The sequence below is a fragment of the Meriones unguiculatus genome, chromosome 11 (genome assembly GCF_030254825.1).
Source record: "Meriones unguiculatus strain TT.TT164.6M chromosome 11, Bangor_MerUng_6.1, whole genome shotgun sequence".
Taxonomy (NCBI): Eukaryota; Metazoa; Chordata; class Mammalia; order Rodentia; family Muridae; genus Meriones; species Meriones unguiculatus.
The window spans coordinates 76,098,824-76,120,496 of NC_083359.1; the positions used below are offsets into that span (position 1 = coordinate 76,098,824).

The 21,673-nt window shown below is 46.7% G+C and overlaps 1 protein-coding gene across 1 annotated transcript in view; it reads right to left on the minus strand.

The window, feature by feature from the left end:
• Positions 1 to 21,673, minus strand: part of Cacna1e (calcium voltage-gated channel subunit alpha1 E) — a 475,585-nt gene that overhangs the window by 306,347 nt on the left and 147,565 nt on the right. Inside the window, exon 3 of the mRNA XM_060364472.1 lies at positions 12,660 to 12,929. Coding sequence (XP_060220455.1) covers positions 12,660 to 12,929 — 270 coding nt within the window. The remainder of the gene's footprint in view (positions 1 to 12,659; positions 12,930 to 21,673) is intronic.

Below are 21,673 nucleotides of genomic sequence, written 5' to 3' on the forward strand. Positions count from 1 at the left end.
GCTCGCATAACTCTCTATAAGGGAGTGTCATCTTGCCAAAAGGTCCAGATCCTCTGCATTTACATAGGCTCATCTTCCCCCAAACGGCCCCCTCCCTGTGTTGCCACATCCACCCATTCACTCCACCTCCAGATAAGCCCACGCCCTTCAACTGCTCCTCCGTCAACAGACCAGAAGAACACATGCATCTCGGCGCATCCATATGGCTCACTTGTTTCACAAACACTAATTTCCATGCAAATACAATCCAAAGTTAGCAGAATGGAGAGTTTTCTTTAACTTTTTTCTGCCCACTCCATAAATGCTTCAAAGACTTCAGTGTGACTTCCAGGAGCTAAGTGGTCTATCCTGATCCTACCTGTTCACACACATCAGTTTCTGGCTCCCACTGGTAGAATGTCCTCCAGGGTTACAGGGCAGATGTCTACACGGAGTTTACTGGGCACACTCCCAAAGGCTCATAGTTTCCCACCCCACACACAGCGCCCCAACCTTTTCAGAAGCTTCATCCGCAGTCGACAGAAGCTCATCCCAACTCTCTTTGCTGATAGAACACAGAGACCTTGCAAATCCAAGAAACGTAACTGATAAGAAAGTTTTCTGGAAGGCTGGTAAGCCCTGAGAATGTGCCAGGTGGCCTAGTACTGTCTCTACCAGGAATCTTTCCTTTTGCCTCCAATCCAGCCCTGAAGTACCTGGCTGTCAATTTTATATGCATGAAAACAAAATCCAACGCATTTGGTTAAGGCTGTTAATGGCTTTAAACATCTCATCTGCTTTAGTCAGCAGCTTGCTGGAAAATTTCTGCTCCATTGTTGCTCCTCAATTTTTTTTTTGATGCATCATAAATCTGAATGGGTACTGGGAGAAAACATTGGTGTAAAATCAGCATTTGAAAAACGTACAAAAGAAAACCAGTTTTAATGTAACTACTTCAACTTTTATTTTTAAAACATGTAAAGTCAATAATTGTAAGAAAACAAGAAGAAAAGTTTCTTGTAAAACTAGCTGCAGCAGTTAAAGACACTATCTCTAGCCAGGCCTCTAGCTCTCACTCAGTGTGTCATATTCAAGAAAAGAGTTAAGGTCTCCATGCCTTATTCCCTTGCTGTGGGACACAGAAAACAAAACTGTGCATCTCTATGATGGGGTCACAAGGAATGCTTTCAACAGGTGCTTTCCATGGCAAGCACTCAGCACAGCGCCCTGGCATAAGTGTTGAATAAATGTTAGATTTTTATGAACTGTACCATCATTAACATGCGTGCTAATATCTGCCATGTTTGCAGAGGACTTTCATCTACAGTAGCTGGAGCTTGCCCTAAGACAGTCCTACCAGGTTAGCCTGGCAGGAGAAATGAATTCCACCTCATAGTCGAGGTGCAAAACCCTGAGGCTCAGTAACCGAAGAAGCCTGTACCCAGGTCACATGAACCACAGCTGGCAAAACTCCAGTTAGGGATCTGCCAAAAGTCAAGAGGAAGCAAGACAGTACTGTTAGAATGGGAAAACTTGGCTGCGGATGTTTAATGCTGACTCGTCCATAATTAACAAGATACTGATAACTAAGAGTCATTCGCAGATTACTTTGTGTCCATCTCTATGCTATGTCTTTTATACATACTCCCTCACCCAAACACCACAAAAAGCCAACATAATGTGCCTTTTAGGTTAAATCACTATTTCCACTTTACACTTGGGGGCTTTGAGACAAAGTTAAGCAGGTTGGCACAACAGACGACTAGGGAGCAGCAGAGGTAGAATTGAGATTTGAACGCCGGAGCTACGCTCTTAACAGTGATGCGCTCTCATGCTTTGAACAAGGGATTGGCGGATCCTAAACTCTAAGGCTACATTTTCATCAGCTGGGCTTTAGACTAGCTGACGGCAAATGCCCCCTCAACTTTTGAGGTTTTTTATTTTAACATCAATTAAAAAAAATATCATCTCAGACTCTGAAAACAATACCTAAAGCCAGTTTAGGAAAAAACAAGATGCTGCACCCTAGCTTAAAACAGACATGAAATAGTCATGAAAGTATGTGTTGAGTCCAGCGAAGCATGTGACGGCAATATCTCCCACAGTATTTTTACTAACAAAACAGAGATGCGTCAGTTGGCTCAAGAACACTTCAAAAGGTCTGAGAAAAGCTGACCCATCGATGAGGACTTACAAATACCCTGAAGACAAGCAGAAGGGAGTCCTCAATTCTAATTGTATTTTTATTAACTATTTGATTCAACTCTCAGAGTACTTGCTTACCAAGTCTACAGATGACACAGAGCAGGTCCAGAGACAACAAATGTGTGACTGAAAGCACTAGCAGTGAAACACTGGAGTCCCATCACCTGGATGCAAGTACACCAGGGCCAGACTTGGGAAAGTAACTGAAACTCTGGCCTCAGCTTCCTCATGTTTAAAATGTACGAAATACCACTGTAGAAAGGCTAGAATTTGGTAGCCAAAGATGGATTTTGGCTTCCTCCTCCATTTGAAAAGATCCCTACAGGATGGTTAGAATATTAGAAACAAACAAGGAGATGAAAGTGCCTAAAACAAACCTGGAGTCCCAAATCTCAACCTAAAAATTAAACTGAGGATAGAGTAGGGGGAACAATTCAATCATCCCCTCATATGGAAAGACATAAGCTTTTAGTTGACTAGAACCTCAAATAAGAAACCTAATACCATTTCTCAAAAAAAAAAGTTTAAAAGTATACTAACTCAAACAAATATGTTTATATTGTTCTATATGCTGGCAATTAAAAAAAAATAATAGAAAATGGCCTCTCCCCATGCAGGTATTTTCAGCCAATATAAAAGTTACGTGGGAAGTGTGAAGGCAATGTAACAAACAGGGCCCTGGAGGAAGGGTTTGGTCTTATTCTTCCAAAAAGCAGTCAAGAAAGGTGTCAAAGAGAAAACGACCTCCAAGGAAAATCCTAGAGCCAGACAGAGGGAGGAGCAAGTGACAGGACCTGAAGGCCTAGCAAAAGATAGAGGCCTTTGTTGAGAGTGGGCTGACTAGAATGGAACCAGGATGGAAACTGCAGCAGTTCCTGGGGGAGGGGGGATGGGATGTCGTGAGACACCCTGTACACCAAGCCAAGGAAGCTCATTTACAAGGTTAATAAACATTAGGCCCCAGAGGAAACAGCTTTCCGGCTTATCTGCCCCTGCCTCTAGCCATGTGTAGATAGTTAAATCTAAATTAACTAAAATCAGATAAAATTTAAGAGCACATAGAGTGCCCTTGTCGGATAATACAAATCAAACCATAACCGCCATCACCAGAGTACAGCGGCACACAGCACCCCAGGGACGTTGAGTAAACAAGTGGACTGGACCAGCATTTCCTCCTGCAACAGAAGCCAAAGGGACTCACGAAACACACGGAAGCTCTTAGAGGAATAGTTTGGTTTCTCATTCTTAAGGGTTTTCAGTAACAGAGCATTTTGTCATTAACTGTCCTGGGTGAATGCACGTTCTCTGAGTAGACTGTGCGATCTCATGGCAGTCTGGCTCGGCAGTCTTGGGGAATTCTATAACATAGTGATTGTTTTTAAATTGACTCGTGGAACCCTGATATAGAGTGCAAACTTGTATGTGTATTCTTTCAAGAGAATGGGAGACATATGAAAACAGTGTACTAGGGAGATCTAATAATCCCAATCGTCCAGTCACCTAGCGGCAGTATGGGCATCCTCTGGAGTCATTTTTAACTCCACAGTTCTACAAAATTCAGAGCTAACCCATACAAAAATAAAAATACTATCACCCTGCATCCCTTGACCTCGGTGGAGAAGTTGGCAAGTAAGCATGTGCAAGAACACAGAAAGGGACTCAGGCACAAATGGCAGATCCTCAGAGTCCAGTTGCAGAACAAATCACCTGATGACCCCTGCTGAGATGCTTAACGAAAGCTCTACCAGAAATCACAGGCAGCTATTTCCAGTGTTATTTCATGGAAATAAGCACACAATGAGGTTTCACACCAGCTTACCAACCGGGGAGCTTTCCCAGCAAATCCAAAGTCCGCTGAGCTACCCAGCCTTTGCAAAATACTTAGAAACACCTCGTGGTAACATCCTAATGTGCAACAGTGACACCAGGATGCGGCTCCATCTGTGTGTTTCTAAAGCCGAAAGGTCTGACTTCTAGAGCAATACAACAAATTCTCGTCACCCGGTTTAGGTGGAGAAGAAAACCTGGGATGATTTTACAAATTGATAAATAAGCAATTAATAAACTGTGGGGATGGAAAGACAGCTCAGTGGTTAAGAGCACTGTTGATCTCCCAGAAGACCTAGACTCAATTCCTAGCACCCATGTGTCAGTTCACAACTGTATAGAATTCCAGTTCCAGGGGATCTGACACCTTCATACAAACATACATGCAGACAAAACATCGATGTACATCAAACAAAAATAAATAAGTTATTTTTTTTAAAGTTAATGAATTGTGGCATAACTGTTTTATGTGTGATATGAATTATAATTTGTGCAAGCTCAGAACATGGTGCGTAGTCCATTCAGACTGTTTGAACATGACGCAATAAACACTTGATTGACAATATTCAGAAAGCACTTCAGCATTCTGTGTGCCTAGAGGCCATCATTAGAAAGCTCAGTTGTCATTACACTACAGATCTCTGGGCGCCAATTAATAGAGTTTTTATAGAAAACTTTCAAGTAATAAACACTACATTTTCTTGAACAGTGGGGCAACTCTGAAGAAAACTGTGAAGTAATCTTGTCTTTTATAACTTCCCAATTCCCATGTAACGACCCTGGACTTTCTCCAAGTAGTCAGTACGCTTCTACAACTACCAGAGTGCCTGGTCCTGCAGACTCCAGTCACAACAGTACTAGAGACAGCAAAATCACTTTGTTGATGCTTGTTCAATCAATTAACAACATATTTAATTACAAATCACTCAATAAAAGAATATGCACCACTTGCCACATACCGGCATTTTACTTGGTGCTGGAATGAAAACGGATGTGCCCATTCTCATAAGAGCCTGTTCTCAGTCATAAGGCCAAAAAGAATCACTAACTCAAAGAATGTCATACAACTGAGAGTCTACATTCCCATTCCCAAGGTTTCATCGTTACTTTGATAGAATAATCTGGAAGCCTCACTGTCTGAATCCAAAGAACAAGTTTCTGGTAACAGCAGAGCTTTAGGTTAGTGTATCAGAGACAGATTTAGCGAGGTAATTTCCCTAGCAATTCTGGTTCCCCCCCCCCCCCGCCCCACCTCAAGACAGGGCTTCTCTGTGTGGTACTGGCTAGCCTGAAACTTGCTCTATAAACCAAGCTGGTCTAGAATTCAAGGAGATAAGCCTGCCTCTGCTGCCCAAGGGCTAGGATAAAGTTATGTTCCCGGCCAATTAGCAATTCTTGGTGAAAATGTCTTTAAAGGTATTATGACAAGGCACAGAGCAAAACTGTATGTACGGAGCAGCTCAGCACAGCTTCCAAGACCAGCAGTGGCAAGAGCACTTGGGAACTTGTGATAAGATTTCTCAGATCCCATTTCAGACTTACTGAGTCAGGAACTCCAAGAGCCAGACCTACCGAGCTACATGCTAACAAAACCATCCAGGTGATTCTGAGGCGAGCTAAAGTTTGGACGCTGAGGCCCCAATGAAAGCGGCAGAGTGTACACATCTGACTTCAACACAAAGGACCCAAAATGAGGAATTAGCCCTGATGCTGATGGAAATCACCTACTGCAAGAAATGGCAGCTGACAGAGTAGTAACAAAATAGTTCTCAACGGCACACAGCTGGAAGCTGCCACGACATTAGTAACTGTTGGAAATTCATTTCATGCTTTTTTGACTCTGACCAGCCCCATGAGACAACGGTGTGAGAATTGGGGAAAGTGACACAGTTTCAAAACCTTTCAAGTCACAGATGAGTGAATGAATCCTCCCCACACTTTCCAGAGCTTCCTGTCTGGCCCAGGAAGCCACACACAACGCCATTTATCTTGACACTGATACAACTGTTTTGCCCTCAGCAAAGCTCCACTCATATCACTACCCGGAGCACTTCTCTTTTCACTCACCACCTACCTACTGTGTAGCTACATCTCCCTGAAGGGCAGAAGGGCTGAAGGGCTGAAGGACAAACCTGAAACACAAGGTCCAGATTCTTCAGAGATACTGTGCAGATTCAACAACAACAAAGCAGTGGGACCCAGGGTGGTCGAAAAGCAAGGCCTCGAGAGATCACACAGCTGTGACAGCAGTTGGGACGAACTCTCATGAGCCAAAAGACCACAGCTGGGGCAAGTATGACACACGGCTCTCTCTGGAGCCTTGCACAAGAGGAATGGAGCCCACGAACACGAGACTGGCACCTAACCGAGCGCTCTGATCCCGAGCCTGAGGTTCAATCTAGGAGGGGGTTGGGGGTAGAATGACTCCCAAGACGTAGTCGCTGGTCTCTTAGGGAGATGTCTCAGATAAGCCTAATATTGCTGTTTTCTTCAGTGTGGCTTGTCTTTCCCTCTTAAGGGCATATGCTCTAGCTATTCTTTGCTCTCCAGAGATAGGGAAATGAGATTCGCCCGAGTTTGTGTGCAAGACCAGAGGTGGCGATTAAAGAAACATACTTAGACTACTCCTCGAGTAAAGGCACATCTCAGACATTTCCTTGAAATGCGCTGCACATGCAAAAGAACACTAGATCAGAGGAGCCTGAAAACTTGGCGCCATGCTTTCTGTCCTTCATTAAGACTGGTGCAAGAGACACCACTAGGAAGCCCACGTGTGTCCTCTCGGTGTGGGCTTAGAATGTGGTAAGGGAAATGATGTACAGCTCTCATCTCTCTGAATCTTTTTTCTTAAAGGGACTGCTTTAAAAGCCAGATAATGTGACGATGACAGTGGCAGTGACAGCAGCAAGAGCGGGGCCCTCTATGACCCCCCACCCCAATTCCTATCAGAATCTCTCTGGAATGTAAGATGTCTATAGAAGCCTCCTTCTTAGATCATGGGCTCAACATTTATCAGTATGAAAATGCCAAGGTAACACGAGGAGTCTGAGTGACAAATACTTAGTGACAAATATCTTTTCTTAACCGTGGTGTTGGCTACCTATCAGGGCTGGATAGGAGGCAGTCATTATTAAAGTAGCAAGAAATGGCGTGTGAAAAGATTTTCCTCCCAGCTGCCTTTGTTTGTATCAAAATCTCACTATAGAGAACAGAGGAATTACAGGGAAAAGCTGGTTTATAAGGCTGGCCCTTTGCAAAAGACCATTCTCATATCTAAGCAGAGGCAAATAACCTTCTGTTTCTGAAAATTCTAGGAAAAAACCCACACATACAATGAATTATTCACAAAGGCTGAACCTAAAAATGAGAGAGGAAGAAATATAGAACGATGAAATGATGGGTAGAAGGCTGGGGCAAAAGGGAAAGTGAAGACCTGCCCCCCTGGCTCCCTGAATAAAAAAGTATTAACATAATTAACACTTTGGTGCAGTCTTTCGAATCTTTGTGGTCAGTGATAAACATCATCTGTACGTTCTCTATGAGACTGGACTGCATGGTGGGTGGTGAGTGCCCTGAGCAGGAGTCTATAAAGTTCAACAATCCAACCATCTGACAGGTAGAGCCAAAGGGTCTGCAAGAGTTCTGATAGCTTAGCAAATCTTGATTAATTTTTGTTTCAAGTAAGAGTACAAAGTCTGAAGAAAACAAACAAACAGATGTTCCTATAAAGAGGGAAGAAAGAAGCCGGTAAGAGGCACCCATATCTCATACAGTAATGGCTAGACAGAGCTAAGCAGTGTTGGATGAAGCCACTAATTCCAGCCTGGATCTTTTAGGAGGAAAAAAGGGCCTGTGCTTAGTATTTTCCTCCTCCTCCTTTAATTCATACTGTGTGCTACACCTATTGAAAGGAAGGCAACTTCAGGGAGGTAGGGAAGAGAATGCTAGCACCTAAATCAACAGAGTAAACGGTCATATCCAAGACATTTTCTTCTTCATCCTTAAGTCATTTCATTCTTGTCAAATTCTTTTACTCTAACTCACTTCCCAGGATGTATCCCACTTGCAAATGGTCCTTACTATCATGGTCAGGCTTCCAGAAGACACCTAACCCCCACCTCATATAAAAAACCAAACAAAACAAATAGGCTCTCCTAGGAACACCAGAAAACAAAGATCTGTATCCTGCAACCCTTGTGCCAACTATAGCCATGACATCTATGGTCAATGGAAAAACATGAGGTCCCTACATCCTCTGATCACAAGATAGAATTACAGATTTCATCCTTGTTCATTCCCACTCTCTCCCCAGTCAAGACTCAGTATCCACTGGAGTTACATCAAACTTGAATTTCTTATCAGGCCTGCAGTTTACTATCTTGCAAGACATGTCTATTTAGAGGCAACCAGAGAAGAGTATATGCCAAAACAGGAGATTTGAGAACTAACACTTTCCGTAATCGTCAGCAAAATCCTCCAAATAAATTTACAATTCACCGAACAATTTACAGGGAGAAATCTGTGATATACATACATTGTCTCATACCCATATCCAGAGTGTTCTGAGGAGACACCGAAATTCTCCACAAGAAACCACACATGTACAACCACGGGTTCACCATAACGAGCTTCGTCAGCTCAAAGGCAGCAAACTCATTTGATCTTCCTACTCTGGCCTGTTCATTTCCACATAAAACACGCTTCTCTGCCGAGACGACCAAATAGGTGAAGGCGGGGGAGGTGGGGGGGGACACTCTCCTACTGCCCATCTATGATAAAGAGTCTCTAAGTCAGATGTGCCATCTCCTCCCTCCACTCCTGACCTGGAAAAGTGCAAACCAATGGTGGGCTATCTCACAAACTATGTGAGATATCCCAAGTGCCTACCCACAGAACCGTCCCTGAGCAAAGAACATTCAGAATGGTTGTGTGCAGCAGAGGGACCAGCAAGTAGCTTTCAGAATAGCCAATGCCAGGGGGGGGGAGGGGGCTAAAAAAAGAACACTTGTAAGATCTATTAGATGAGCAAGCAAGAAAGAAAAGAATGCCATAGAATGTGATATCACATTTAAAATCAGATTAGCATTTTCAAAAAGGCTATGGTATCGTCTGCAGAAGAGAGTGTCATGAGAAAATAAAATTATCTCCCTATGCAGATGTAGCTTCTAAGAAAAAAGGAAATGCATTCAAAGTGGGCTGTTGCCTTTCCACCATCTTTCATGCCAAATGTGGGCTATTGTAGAGATGTTTTCCTTCGGATTAGAACTAGACAACCCCTATGAAGAGCACGATCAGGCTCTCCTAAGTCAGTGGGTCCTGTAAGCACAAATTAAATCGCACCTTTCACTTAGCTCATCCTTTCAGATCAATACAATTAAAAAGCCTGACACATGAGAAAAGCACCTTATCCTTCTAGCTCCTCCCTGATCTTCTGTCACAAAAAAAAGAGAAAAAATAAAGTATAGAGTTCAAAGTGTACAAAATCAAAGTGCAGTGCAGAGCAATCAGAATCTACACGCGTGACTGTACGTCAGAGCCAAAGCAGGTCTCAACAACGTTTCCTGACGATTTTTCTGGTGTGAAAATATGGACCCTACAAAGAACAAAACCATTTCTAACCTGGTCACTGCCACCACCAGGAATACAGTCAGTTACTGACATGAGAACCATGTGGGGCTCTGATTTAGCAGCTATGAAGGAGGACTCGGGTGTCGGGATTTTGAACAAGCTCTCAAGTGATACAGAAGAGGCTCCTGGTTCTCAATAAGATACAAGAATCTAAAGGACTTCACCTTGAACTAAGAGTCCCATCTTGCAGGTGTGCAGAAACCCCCAAAGGAGTCCATTAACAATAATGGATGCTTATTGGGTAATTAGATAATGTTCCAGGTACTTGACACATCAATTCGTTCCATTCTCTCAGTAACTCTTTATTATTACCCCGATTTTACAGGTAAGGAAATTTGAGTCACAGAGTAACAACTAACTTTTCAAGGTCATGGGGCTTCAGGAGGAGCTGGGATTTGAACCCAGGCAGCCCAATTAGAGAGCTTTAAGGACAACTGCTGCTCACACTGACAGTCAACAAGATGAAGCAGATACTTGGGGAAACTGGATGTTGAGAACTGCAGGCAAGGTGAGACTAGCTTAGATGCAGCTTGGGAGAAGAGGCAGAGCCCACGGAGGCGCAATGCTTCCACGTGGTCAGTCACCACCGGGGGGAATACGTTAGTCAGTTACACTGTACAACCCGAAGTGGGGGTGGGAGGAAACCCATCCAGCTTCCCCTCAACATCTTAGCCGATGTTCTCTAACAGGTTACAACAGCCTAAAGGCTGTAGAACCGCTGTAAAATGTCTAAGTAGGAAGAGAGCAAAGGGACTGGGACGGGACTTGTGGCCAAGGCACTGAGCATGCCGGTGGAATCCATTCCCTTCCGAGGCTTTCCTTTGACTCCCCTTAGTCCCGTTTTGGCCAAAGGGGAGACATAAAACCCAGCAGCACCTTGGTCTCACAATGCCCGGAGGAAACCCTGTGTCTTTGCAGCAGAAGAGAAAACGTGAAAAAAAAAGAGGCAAGGGTAACGTGCTCCACGTCCCAAGCCCGGGAGCTTGAGCCCAGCCGGAAGTACCCGATGTACTGCACCAGGTGACGAGGGAGCCCTAAAGCAGCAAGGGAGTTTTGGTGGCGCTGTCCGAGGTGCCAAGGATGGCTACTGCCACACTTTGCCATCCGCGGGACAGAAAGGCTGCTTTGTCTGCTGCAAGCAACGGGAAGGAGGGGGTCGCGGAGCGGGGTGGGGGGGATGTCCTAAGAGGGTCACAGCAAAGCGGCACCTGGTGGGTGGGAAACCTAAAAGAACTGTAGAAGGCGGGTGAGGGAGGGACCTTCACTGGGAGAGCAGTAGAGTACTGCTCAGGGGAGTTATTTGCAATGCAATCTGTCCGCTTTGTGCAGCTCACTGACAGGCATGACTGCAGGGGCCAGACCCCTCCCCCGCCCCAAATCCCCCATCTAGATAGTTCAACCCAAGCACATTATGGCCTGGATCATTTTGTGGGGGTGGGAGAGGGGGAGGTGAGAACTGGAGAACTAAGAGCAGAGAGGGAGAGACCCAGCCAGGGGGTGGCCGTGGGAGGATGTGAACAGCAGCAGGAAGCGACGCTGCTGAGAGATGCTCCTTCATTTCTAATGAGGTGCTGCCTAGGAGCACCATGCGCCAGCCAATCCAGAAGCGGCTGAGGCAGGGAACTGGGGAAGAACAAAAAAAAAAAAAAAAAAAGAAAGACCAAAAACTGTGGGGGGGGGGCATTGCAGGGAGATGCCCAGGCCCTGGGAGAAGCCAGGTGCCTTGCAGACTAATACTTGAGACACCACCCCCCCCCCAGACTCAGGCTGTCTCTCTGCTGCACACCTGAATGGAGGGTTGGGGAGGAGGGAGCATGGGAAAAAGAGGAGGAGCTTCTTTTGCAGGTGTATTCTTCCCAAGAATTAGATCTCCAGGAGCATCGAAGTCCCTGTCCCCAAGCCAGCCCCCCACATCTAGCCCTGAATCACTGGCTTGCCTCCTATAATCCCCTGAAACATCCTGCCGCCCTCAACTCCTAATGGCCTTGTCACAGATGAAAATTCTTAGTGCGGAGCAGGCATTAAGCTGCCTAATCAGCAGGCTGCATTTGGTGCACTTGGTAAACCCTGCAAAGAAGCTCTCTCCATGGCCTCTCCCCCTGAACCCACCACCTCCAGCGAAGACCTACCCGCCCTTTGTGAAGAGCAATACCCTTGGCTTTAAAGCTGGACCATTTGCACACCGCTAACCCTCAACTGGTGACTCCAGGCCCAGGGACTCTATTTGGTTCAGGATACGGAGAGAGCAACCATGCATGCCAAACCTTAAGAAGCAAGAGCAGCAACCCAGGGCCAAGGAAGGGTAAACACACCTCCTTGCCTGAAAAGAGAACTCCAACTTTGAGCCATTTGGGCTGGTGGTGACCTGATCACCTCCCCTGAGAGCCACTGACTTTCAGTAGAACTTGAACTTGGTCACCAGAGTTAGCTGAGTTCCTGGCCCAAAGTCTGTTTTAGAAGTATTCATTTGTCTACTTGTATACATGGGTTTGGCTCCTGCTCCTTGGAGCCCCTGGACTGATAAATCCCCTCGCAGAGCCTCACTTGTCAGCTGGCAGACGGTGCAAGTGTCTTCCCAGCTAGTGGGAATGGGGGCAGAGGGACTGGCTTAAGTGCAGGAACTGATTACGAAAGAAAGCTCTGAGGTTAGAGGTAAGCCAGTCCACCTGGAAAGCAGTTTCTGAAAGGCTTAGAACGTTGGTGGGTGGCCGAGAGACAGACAAAGCCCAACCTAGAAAGAGGCAGGTACCTCTGCACCAGGCACCTAGGTACAGTAGACATTTCCACGGGGAAAATAAACCCCAAACCAAAAGTCTTACCTTGAAAAACACTAGTGCCCAGATAGGTCTCCAGGGCACCAGGCTTGCCCCCTTGGATGCAACGAGGTAGGGTGCACTTGAGCAAAGGGGCAGGTTTTGGCACCGGGAAAGGGTGGGGGATATATTCCATTATAGGTGTCCCCCTCACCCGATGCAATGCCAAAGGGGGAGAGGGAAGTCATGGTGGGCAAGAAAGGATATGGCCAGTCGATGAGCTTCTTGGCGTATTTCCTGACAATGTTATCTTCTCCGAAGATGAACAGGGATCTGTTGACGGTGAAACAGTTCTGCCGGACAGGAATGGGATTGTACAAAGCCATAGTCCGCGCCCTCTGTGCTTTCGACTGCTTGTAGGCGGCCGCCGGCCCCGAGGCCGGGATGGGGGTTCCTTGCCGGTTCCTGCTCTGGTCCGAGTCTCCATCGCCCGAGCCTGGCCTGCCAACGACCACCGCCTCCCCGAAGCGAGCCATCCTGAAGTTTAAACAGACAGAAGACACACAAAGGTGATCGCCGAACACCCGCACACAACAAGGGGCAGAAAAGACACAGCCAGACTCGGAGCCTTATCCACACAGGCGCAGGGGACCTCCGCCTTGGGGGACCCCTGCAGGCTCTTCAGCCCTGCTCTGAACTGTTGAATCTAAAGGCAACCTCTGCGAAGCTCCATTTCTCAAGGGGAAAAAAAAAAAGAAGAAGAAGAAGAAGAAGAAGGGGGTAGGGCTTGGGGGTGCTCAGCTTCTAGAGCCAATATTTCCCCCAAAATGCCAGTGTGGGGTGGTGTTCAGGGACCGGAGAGGGGTGGAGCAGGCTGCTCCACAAGATAGCTCCTCTTCTGGCACACGCACCACCTGCTTCAGAGAAAGGCAGGCAGCGGCCAGCTAGGTAACAGTTTGCTGATTTATTGGCTGGGGTGAGGGGTAGAGAGGAAGGAGGAAATGGAAACAAAAGAACTTTGAAAGAAAAAGGAAAAGAAAAAGAAGACGGCGGCGGCGAGGGCCAGCTACGGTGACATGCTTCAGAACGCCAGCCCCTGCGAGTCCATCTAAGAAATTCCACAGCCAAGACTTGGCTCTTTAAATCTGCCAGCAGAGACGCATCCAAAGGTTGGAGAGAGGGGGATGGAGAGTGGGGGAGCGGTACTGAGGTTCCTGCGTAAACCGCAACGCCCGAAAGATGAAGATAAGAAGTCGATCCAGCCGGAGAGGGGCAGATGACTTCACAGCTCCTGCGTTTGGGGTAGAAGTTGAGCAGCAATCAGGGAGCAGCGAAGCCCAAGTGCCAGCATCCGCCCAGAGCGCTCGCCGCCGCCGCCGCCTCCCAGGATCAGCATGCAACAGCGATCCGCGGCTGCGCCGGCGAGAGGGTGGGAGAGCGAGCTAGCGAGCGAGCCGCGGGCGGGCGGCGAGCACTCGCAGCGAGGAACAGGTTGCAGCCAGCCTAGCTAGCGCCGGCAGGGCATAAGGCTTATCCATGAACTGAACTTCCTCACTAAAGACCAGCTCTCCCTCCTCCCGGCCAGCTTGGCTCCTGGGATGCTTCAGGGCAGGGTGAGGAGCACAGCGCAGCAGCAGCAGCAGAGGCAGCAGCGCAGCAAGGATCCGAGAGGGACGCGGGGGCGGGGCTCTGAGAGTCCAGCGTGGTGAGGCTGGTTTGGCTTACGGATTCATTTGGCCAATATCTATCATGGGTCCAAGGAAGGGCCGCTTCCCCTTTCCTAACCCCAAGTGATGCAAAAGAGAGGCAGGCTGCGGCTGGTGGTGCCGGGCGGAAACTGCAACAGATCAAGGACCTGTCCAGGAAGGCTCTCCTTACCCTAGCACAGAAGGGTACCCAATAAAGTGGCTCTTTCAACGTCCTGCGTAGTGTCCTGCTTGCTGCTGCTCTAGTGGAGGGTAGGGACCTTGTATACCCCTCCAGGACCTGGGCTTCACTACCACCTACCACCTGAGCGGATCCCGGGGGCGAAGGTAGCACCCCCTTCCTAAACCAACACTTAACAGCCTGTAGGCCTCATAGAGAAGTGCCCTCTGCTTCTCTGGGATGTTCTGACCTTCCTATCCTAAGGGTCCTTACAAGGCAGCCTTCTAACTTGGAGTCTAGCATAAGTCTGTGCCTTACCTCCTGGCAGATGGCCCAGAGAGTCCAGTCCCTAGTTGGTGAGCCTGAGCAAACTGCCCTCAAAACCCTAATAAAGGGGTTCTCCCACCCACCACCACCTTTTACTTTCATATAAGGTCCATTGCCTTTCTCGAACCTACTTCATTCAGAGAAAGCAAGGCAAAGCAAAGAATGAGTGTCTGAGCTGTAGAGGTAGGGAGGTCAGGCTTCAAACCCCAGGGAAAGAAGCTCTGTGATTAGCAACCCAGTCCTTGCCTACAGGAGACTCCATGGACCATTTATCCCTGTCCCTTCCCGTCACTACACTAGTGACGCTGGCTGGAGCGTTCCTTCCTTGATTTCTCCTCGCCTTTAGTTTCAACACATAGTTGTGGCCGTATCCTCCCTAAAGTGGGTAATGAAAGGTATGAGGGCAAGGAGCAAAGGATAACAGAAATCCCCGATGCTGGAAGTTGTGGGTGGGTGTGGTGTCATGGGCATGACATGTGCCATTAACTGATGAGAAGGGAAGTGATGTCTGGGTGTGAGGCATGCGGATTCCTGCTTATGTGTGTCTGTGTGGGCAAGGCCATGTGAGCACTGGCACATGTCTATTGTCTGAGAATGTTGAGTGTGTCCATGCTTGTGATGGAAAAGGCAGGAAATCCCCCCCCAAAAAAAATGGCCTCAGCACAGGCACTGATTGCAGGTACCGATACCCTTAGGGACAGCATGTTGCCCTTGGGGTTCAGCGGAGCCCATTTGAGACCAAATCGCTGTAGGAGGTATGTCAGCTCTACCTGCTTTTGTGATCTCACTTCTCTGATGAGCTTCATGGGAGACAGAAGTGAAGGCGGTTGGCCATGACGGCCCACTAGACAGTCAGCTAGACCAAGTGGCTCTCTCAGGCCTCTCTAAACTTCGAGGGACGAAAACATCTGATTTCCAGAAGATCCATAATTCGTAGCACAGAAAGCCATACACATCATTCATTTAACAAATATTTTCGCATATATTCCCCACAACAGACACTATTTTAGACATTGGGGATTCAATAATGAGCCATATGGATGATGACATAAATGCTGTATCTTTCATAACCTAAATGAGACTGTGGAACTTCGCTGGCTCTGCTCTAAATCTCACTTTCATGCTGAGACATCACACCTTTCCTTCCTTCCTGGCCATGCAATCATGTTTATTTGTTAAACAGGACATACTAGCCAGAAGTGTTTCAGAGAAAGATGAAGGACCCCTGACTTGGTGCTTTACCCACCGAGCAGAGACCTAGAACTGAGTGTTTCCTCTTTCTACCACATCCTGAGTTTTGTGTGATTGCTGCAATCCTTTAGAGGCCTAGAATATGCAAGACTATCTACACGGCAGTGCTGGGACCTGGTGAAACTAAACCCAACCTTCCCACATTCCCAAAAAGCAGGCTTTACAAACATCTAGGCAGAGTTCACTAGGAAGCAAGAATGGCTTCGTAGGGGAATTCTCAGAGAAGCAGTCCAAGAGGACTAGGAAAAACATTATGGTATCAATATATTGGAAGGAGGCTTCGCTTAAGGGCCTCAAAGCTGGAGGAAGGCACATTCTTCTCTCTTTATACTCAACCTGGATGTCACAGCTTTTGAGAGCTTTAAGACCTCTGGGTTTCTATACTGGCTTCATATTCTCTACTCCCCCACTTTGCAACCCGCCAGGTGGATACAGTTTTAAAGATTAACTTACACAAGTGATTGATATAGTCATCAATTGACATACACTCTACTGTGGGCTGTCACTGCAGACCTCCCAGATCAGCCTAGAAGAGCACGAATGAAGGTGCAGATTTAGCCCACAGGACAGCAGAGCTGCAGAAACATGAAAGTCTTGGTTCAGATCCGATCAGAGGCAGAGCGCAATGTCTAATGGGTCAGATTTTTCAGTTTCTAGTAACCATGCTGCCTAATAACAAACTGTACGCCATCAAGAGAAGAAATAGGGATGCTAAGCTATGGAAAAGTTCTGCCCCCTAGCCTCAACATGAATCTGACCCATGTCTAAATATTCCGGGCACCATGCTGAAGGGAACTATTGAGAATGATCCAATCATTGCCATCATGAGCCTTGTAAGGAATTCTGGTAAGCATGTTCTCCCCCCTCCCCCCCGATTCTACGGTTCCCTTAAAGACCCATAAATGAAAGTGTGGAGAGTCAGCAACTGATCAGAACTCTGAAAACCTATTGAAAACCTTCGGAAAACCCGTTTTCTCAGCTTCAGAGACAGAAGCCTTACTTCCCTGTTGTTAGAGCACCATCTACTGGCCACTTGTGAGACATCGTTCTGAGCACAAGTGCTTAGGCAGTCCAGCACCCCAGGACAGGGCTTGAGAGCCCAGACATCCTTAACAACTGACCTCTAGTCACCAGCCCCATGTCACTCCCCTGCGGGACGTTGTTGAGATTCAAGCCCTTATTTCACAATGCAAGCAGTTAAGTTAACAGTTCCCAAGAAGCTCAGACCCATGCATCAGGCAAAAGGTTAACAAGGTTAACACACACACACACACACACACACACACACACACACACATGCACGTGCGCACGCATGAGCGGGAGTGGCTGTTAGGATTCAGCAGTCAAATGTTCCGAATGTTTCCCTGCAAGCTGTGATCCCCAAACTCAGAACTCAGCCGGAACAGAGGAAACAAGTGAAAAACTTCCCCAGATCACTCATCATACGAAGATTATCTGATTCCAAAACCTTTATCCTGTAGCCCTGATGCTCCTGTGAACAATTCAAGGATCGGACAAGACTGAGGATGAGCAATAGGGAGTATTTTCAGCCTGGTGTGTAAAAGGAAGGGAGCAAGGCCATTGCAGTGTCCCCAGGCCAAGCGGGCCACACGAGCATGTGCTAAGGCATACATGAATGGCAGGAGTGGAGAATCTATTCCACTCATTCATAAATATCTTTCCTGACTTTGTAGGCTTTGGGCCATCTTCATATAAGACTTTAGGCCATCACCAAAGAATCTGAAAATCTGAGCCTTGGCTAAAGGCATGTACCCCTCACACCAGCCCCGATAGTTACTGTGTCTTGCCTTGCCAATTTCGCTCAGATAGCTTATGCTTAAACTATCAGAGCCCCCTTTGTTCTATTTTTCTCTTATTGAGCTTTTCCAAGAAATAGACTCTTATGCAAAACAGTGCTCTAAGGAACATAATGCAGAGAGGATTTGGGAGTGGGTTCTTAAGAAAATGTTGGCAGGAGACCATGTGCAAATGCATAGCAGAGCAGAAGAGCAGGATGGCAATGCAGACATCTTAGGAGGCTGCTGGCATTCACAGCACCACACAGCCTTGACTTGGGTGAAAAATGTAACTTCACATTCTTATATAATAATGTCCAGCCCTGGAATAAGCATCTCTCAAACCCAGGGCTTGAGAAACCCTAGAACACAGATACCTATCAATCGACCTAACCGCTGAAAATCTGCCCAAAGGAATTTTTGAACCCATTCTTTGATGACAACTCAACATCTCTTCATAACAACAGTGTAAGGGCATCTTTCACTTCTTTGCTGCCGGGATGTGAGACACATTCTATTTGTTATCTGAGGCCCAGAGTGTAAGGAACTTTTCCAGTGGCACAGACCTAGGGAACAGTAGTCAGAGCTCCTGATAATAAGCCTCAGCTTCCTTATGGCAGTGGTTGCTACTAAAGTAATGTATGTCAAACAATGTCTTCCTTGCTTAAGAGTTAGAGCACAGACATGATCTTAGTCTTGCAGGGGTAGGGCATGACCTTAAGGCTGAGAGTCTCCCAGAGGATTAAATCAGAGCACATACACAACTCCACCACTGGACTGTTATGAAAGATTCTTGGAACAGCACCTATCACACAGCGTCGTGTAAGCTCCTTTCCCACATCTTATCTATGGCGCTCTGGCTGGGCCAACACACAGCAAGCACCTCGTAACTGGCTCCTTTCTGTTTCAGAAAGGACGAAATACAGTCATTGGAAGGCTTTGGCTTCGGGTTTGGGGATAGATGGAGAAGCAGAGACATGTTAAGTCCCTAAGATATGATCAAAAAAGGAATGAAGCTAAGTGTGGTGGCACATACCTGTAATTCCAGCACTCAGGAAAGCTGAGGCAGACAGTCCCATTTTGAGGTCAGTCTGGGATACACAGTGAGACTTATCTCAAAACCCAAAGCTGGGGGTTCAGCTTGGTGGTAGTGTGCCTGCCTCCCATATACATGGCTCTTGGTTCAATACCCAGTAGAAAGAGAAAAGGACATTGGGGGCTAGTATCAGGAATCCAAAGGCCCAAGGTATTTGAGAGAGCTGGGTGTTTTATTTAGTAATTCATGAACTTATAAACCCACTTGACAAGTATTCATGAAGCCCTTTTCATGTGCCAGGCATCTTTCTTGGACTTCTGGGCACGAAAGACAAATGACACATGGTCGGAACCTCTGAGAGCATAGTTTAAAGGAGTGACATGGAAGACTGGTTCCTGAAAGGCTCTCTCCTAGAAGCAGAATATGGAGTACGCAGGAAGAGACTGGGGAGACTGCTCTTCCTGCTGGAGGCAGCCAGAAAAAGAAAAAAAAAAAAAAAAAAACTCATGATCTCGGCGTTGTTGGCCAGGACAGACAACCTGTAGCATGAGGGATCACATACAAAATGTGTGAGCTTGACTAAGTATTCTGCATTTCTATTTGCTCCATGTCTGGAATCACAGAGATGCAGCCTTACTTCATCAATCCATTCTTTGCTGTCAAATAAGATCACAAAAAAAAAAGCAAATATGTTGAACCTACCAGACATTAACGACCATTGGGGAAGTCAGTGGGGGACGTTTAGAGCCTTGGAAAAGATAGGAACTCATCACCATCACTGCCCACCTCATCTCCCTACCTAGGGGTCCACTTGTGCTGCTCTGCCAAGGCTAAGTTAAGCAGCAGGTTCAGCAGAGTTCCTGCCCCCTAATGAGGGTGCTCAGAGGAAAAGTTAATGGAAGCTGCCAGTCCACCTCCCCCCACCATGACCTCTTGGCTCAGGAAACTTGATAACAGAGCCCACACTCTGCAAAGCTCGCTCAGCCTACTTGGGCTTAGATTGATTCATCTATTCAGCAAATGTGCAATGCACGCTGTCTGTGTGTCAAGCCTTGGCTTCGGTGCTAGAACAAGTAAGGGGGTACCTACGAAGGCTCAGGGGGTTCAGAGTGGACACTGTGCTTGCCATTCTTGTCTACCTGCTCTCCCTGGAGGATTCTCTTGGCTATTGTGCTCCCAATGCAGGGAAAGCGGCTCACAGTTGAAGCAGAGTCTTGGGAGAATGCTGAAAGAAAATAACCAGTTGCTACTACTCACCAAGCATGCCTCTCTCAGCGCCCTCTGGATGGGACTCAACAGCAGATTAAGCTACCACCTGTCCATCACCACACCCTCTCTCTCCCACGCTCTCCCACACTAAGCAGCTGGTGGCATCCACACGGTATAAAATAATCAGAGTGAATAAGGCATCCCCATATGATACAGACTCAAGGCCAGTTTTGAAATGTATGCCTGGGAAGGACATTTGCTGGCTTTGCCTCTTTCACTCACCACAAAGTGCACTATGGTTCTCTGATGGCCTAGGATGGTTGGTGTTTAAGCCTCCTGTGCCCTCACCAATCTGCATCATTCGGTACAATCAGCTTCCTTTCACACCCTGAGATCCATCCCTCATCGTTAACATCTCCCAGCTTCTCACTCTTCCCACCTCTGCCTCTTTATGGCCCCCACTTTACTGCGCAGAACACTCCACGAGGATTCAGCCTATTTTGTCTTCTCTCAAGGGTGGCATTCCATCTGAGCTCCTATCCTTGCTTTGTCCTCTCAGCTCTACCTCACGTTCTCACCTTTCACCTCACTTCCAACGAAGTAAGGCAAAGCTTCCAATCATCCCAAACTCGGCGTGAAGCCAAGTTCTCCTTCCTAAGATTACAACTTTCATCTCTGCAGTGTCACTGTCCCAGTCAATCGTTTAACTTTGTGGACTCTCTGCTGCCCGTTGACACCACCAGGCTCCTCAGCCTACCAATCCAAGAACATCGATCTTCCAGATCTTTCCACACACAAGCACGGAGTGTGTCATGCTCCACTGAGATGGCAGTTATAACAAACGTGGCTCCCACTATTGCCTCAGATCATTTGGCACCTGCTTGAGACTGACCTAGAACGACCCTCCTCTTGTCTCCCTTTCCAGCCCCAGCCATCTGTCAGTTCAGTTTCACCTCCGTTGTCTTTCATAGTTCCTCCAACTCTGTGCCCCCTTTCTCCTGCACATTCACAGAACTTTTTCTCCTTATTACTTAGGGCACCTGCTTCCTATCATCTTCATAACAAGCCTTTACAAAGTACCTAGCCACATGAATTTGTGGACTTTTTACAGCTGCTTTTGATTTTAAAAAAAAATTAAGATGTATGCCTGGTTGTTTTTGTTTTGTTTGTTTGTTTTAGCAATTAGATAGCCGGCCCTGTCTGAAAGAACTTCCCTCCTTAAAGATTCTGGATCTGCTTTTGAGTCTGCTCTATGGCCAGGTGTTTCCAGTTATTTCTTCTAGTGGAGTGGCCACCTCCTCCTTTATGTTAAGAAGGCGTGCTTGCCTCTCCTGAAGGAGGTCAAGCGATTCTGACTCACAGAATCCCAGCACTATGACAGTATCATCCTTTAAAATAAAAAAAAAAAAAATCAATCAATAAGTTAGAGAATTCACATTCCAAAGAGCATCTCCAGCCTTCAAAAGCAGGGCTGAATAATATTTGCAGAATGGGTTTTAAAAGGAAAACATTGAGATCCCCACATAAAGAATATTTTCAGGAAATGAAACACAGACTAAAAGCCTCAAAAAAAAGGGGGGGGGGGCAAATGTCATCATCATGTCTCTTTCCTGAATAAAGAATTACATGAGAAAAATATATCCCTGCCCCTAGATACAAAAATCAAACGAAACAATCCCACCTGTAATATATATATATATATATATATATATACACACACACACACACACACACACATACACATATGTGTGTGTGTGTGTGTCTGTGTATGCGTGCATGTGTGTGTTACCCTGGCT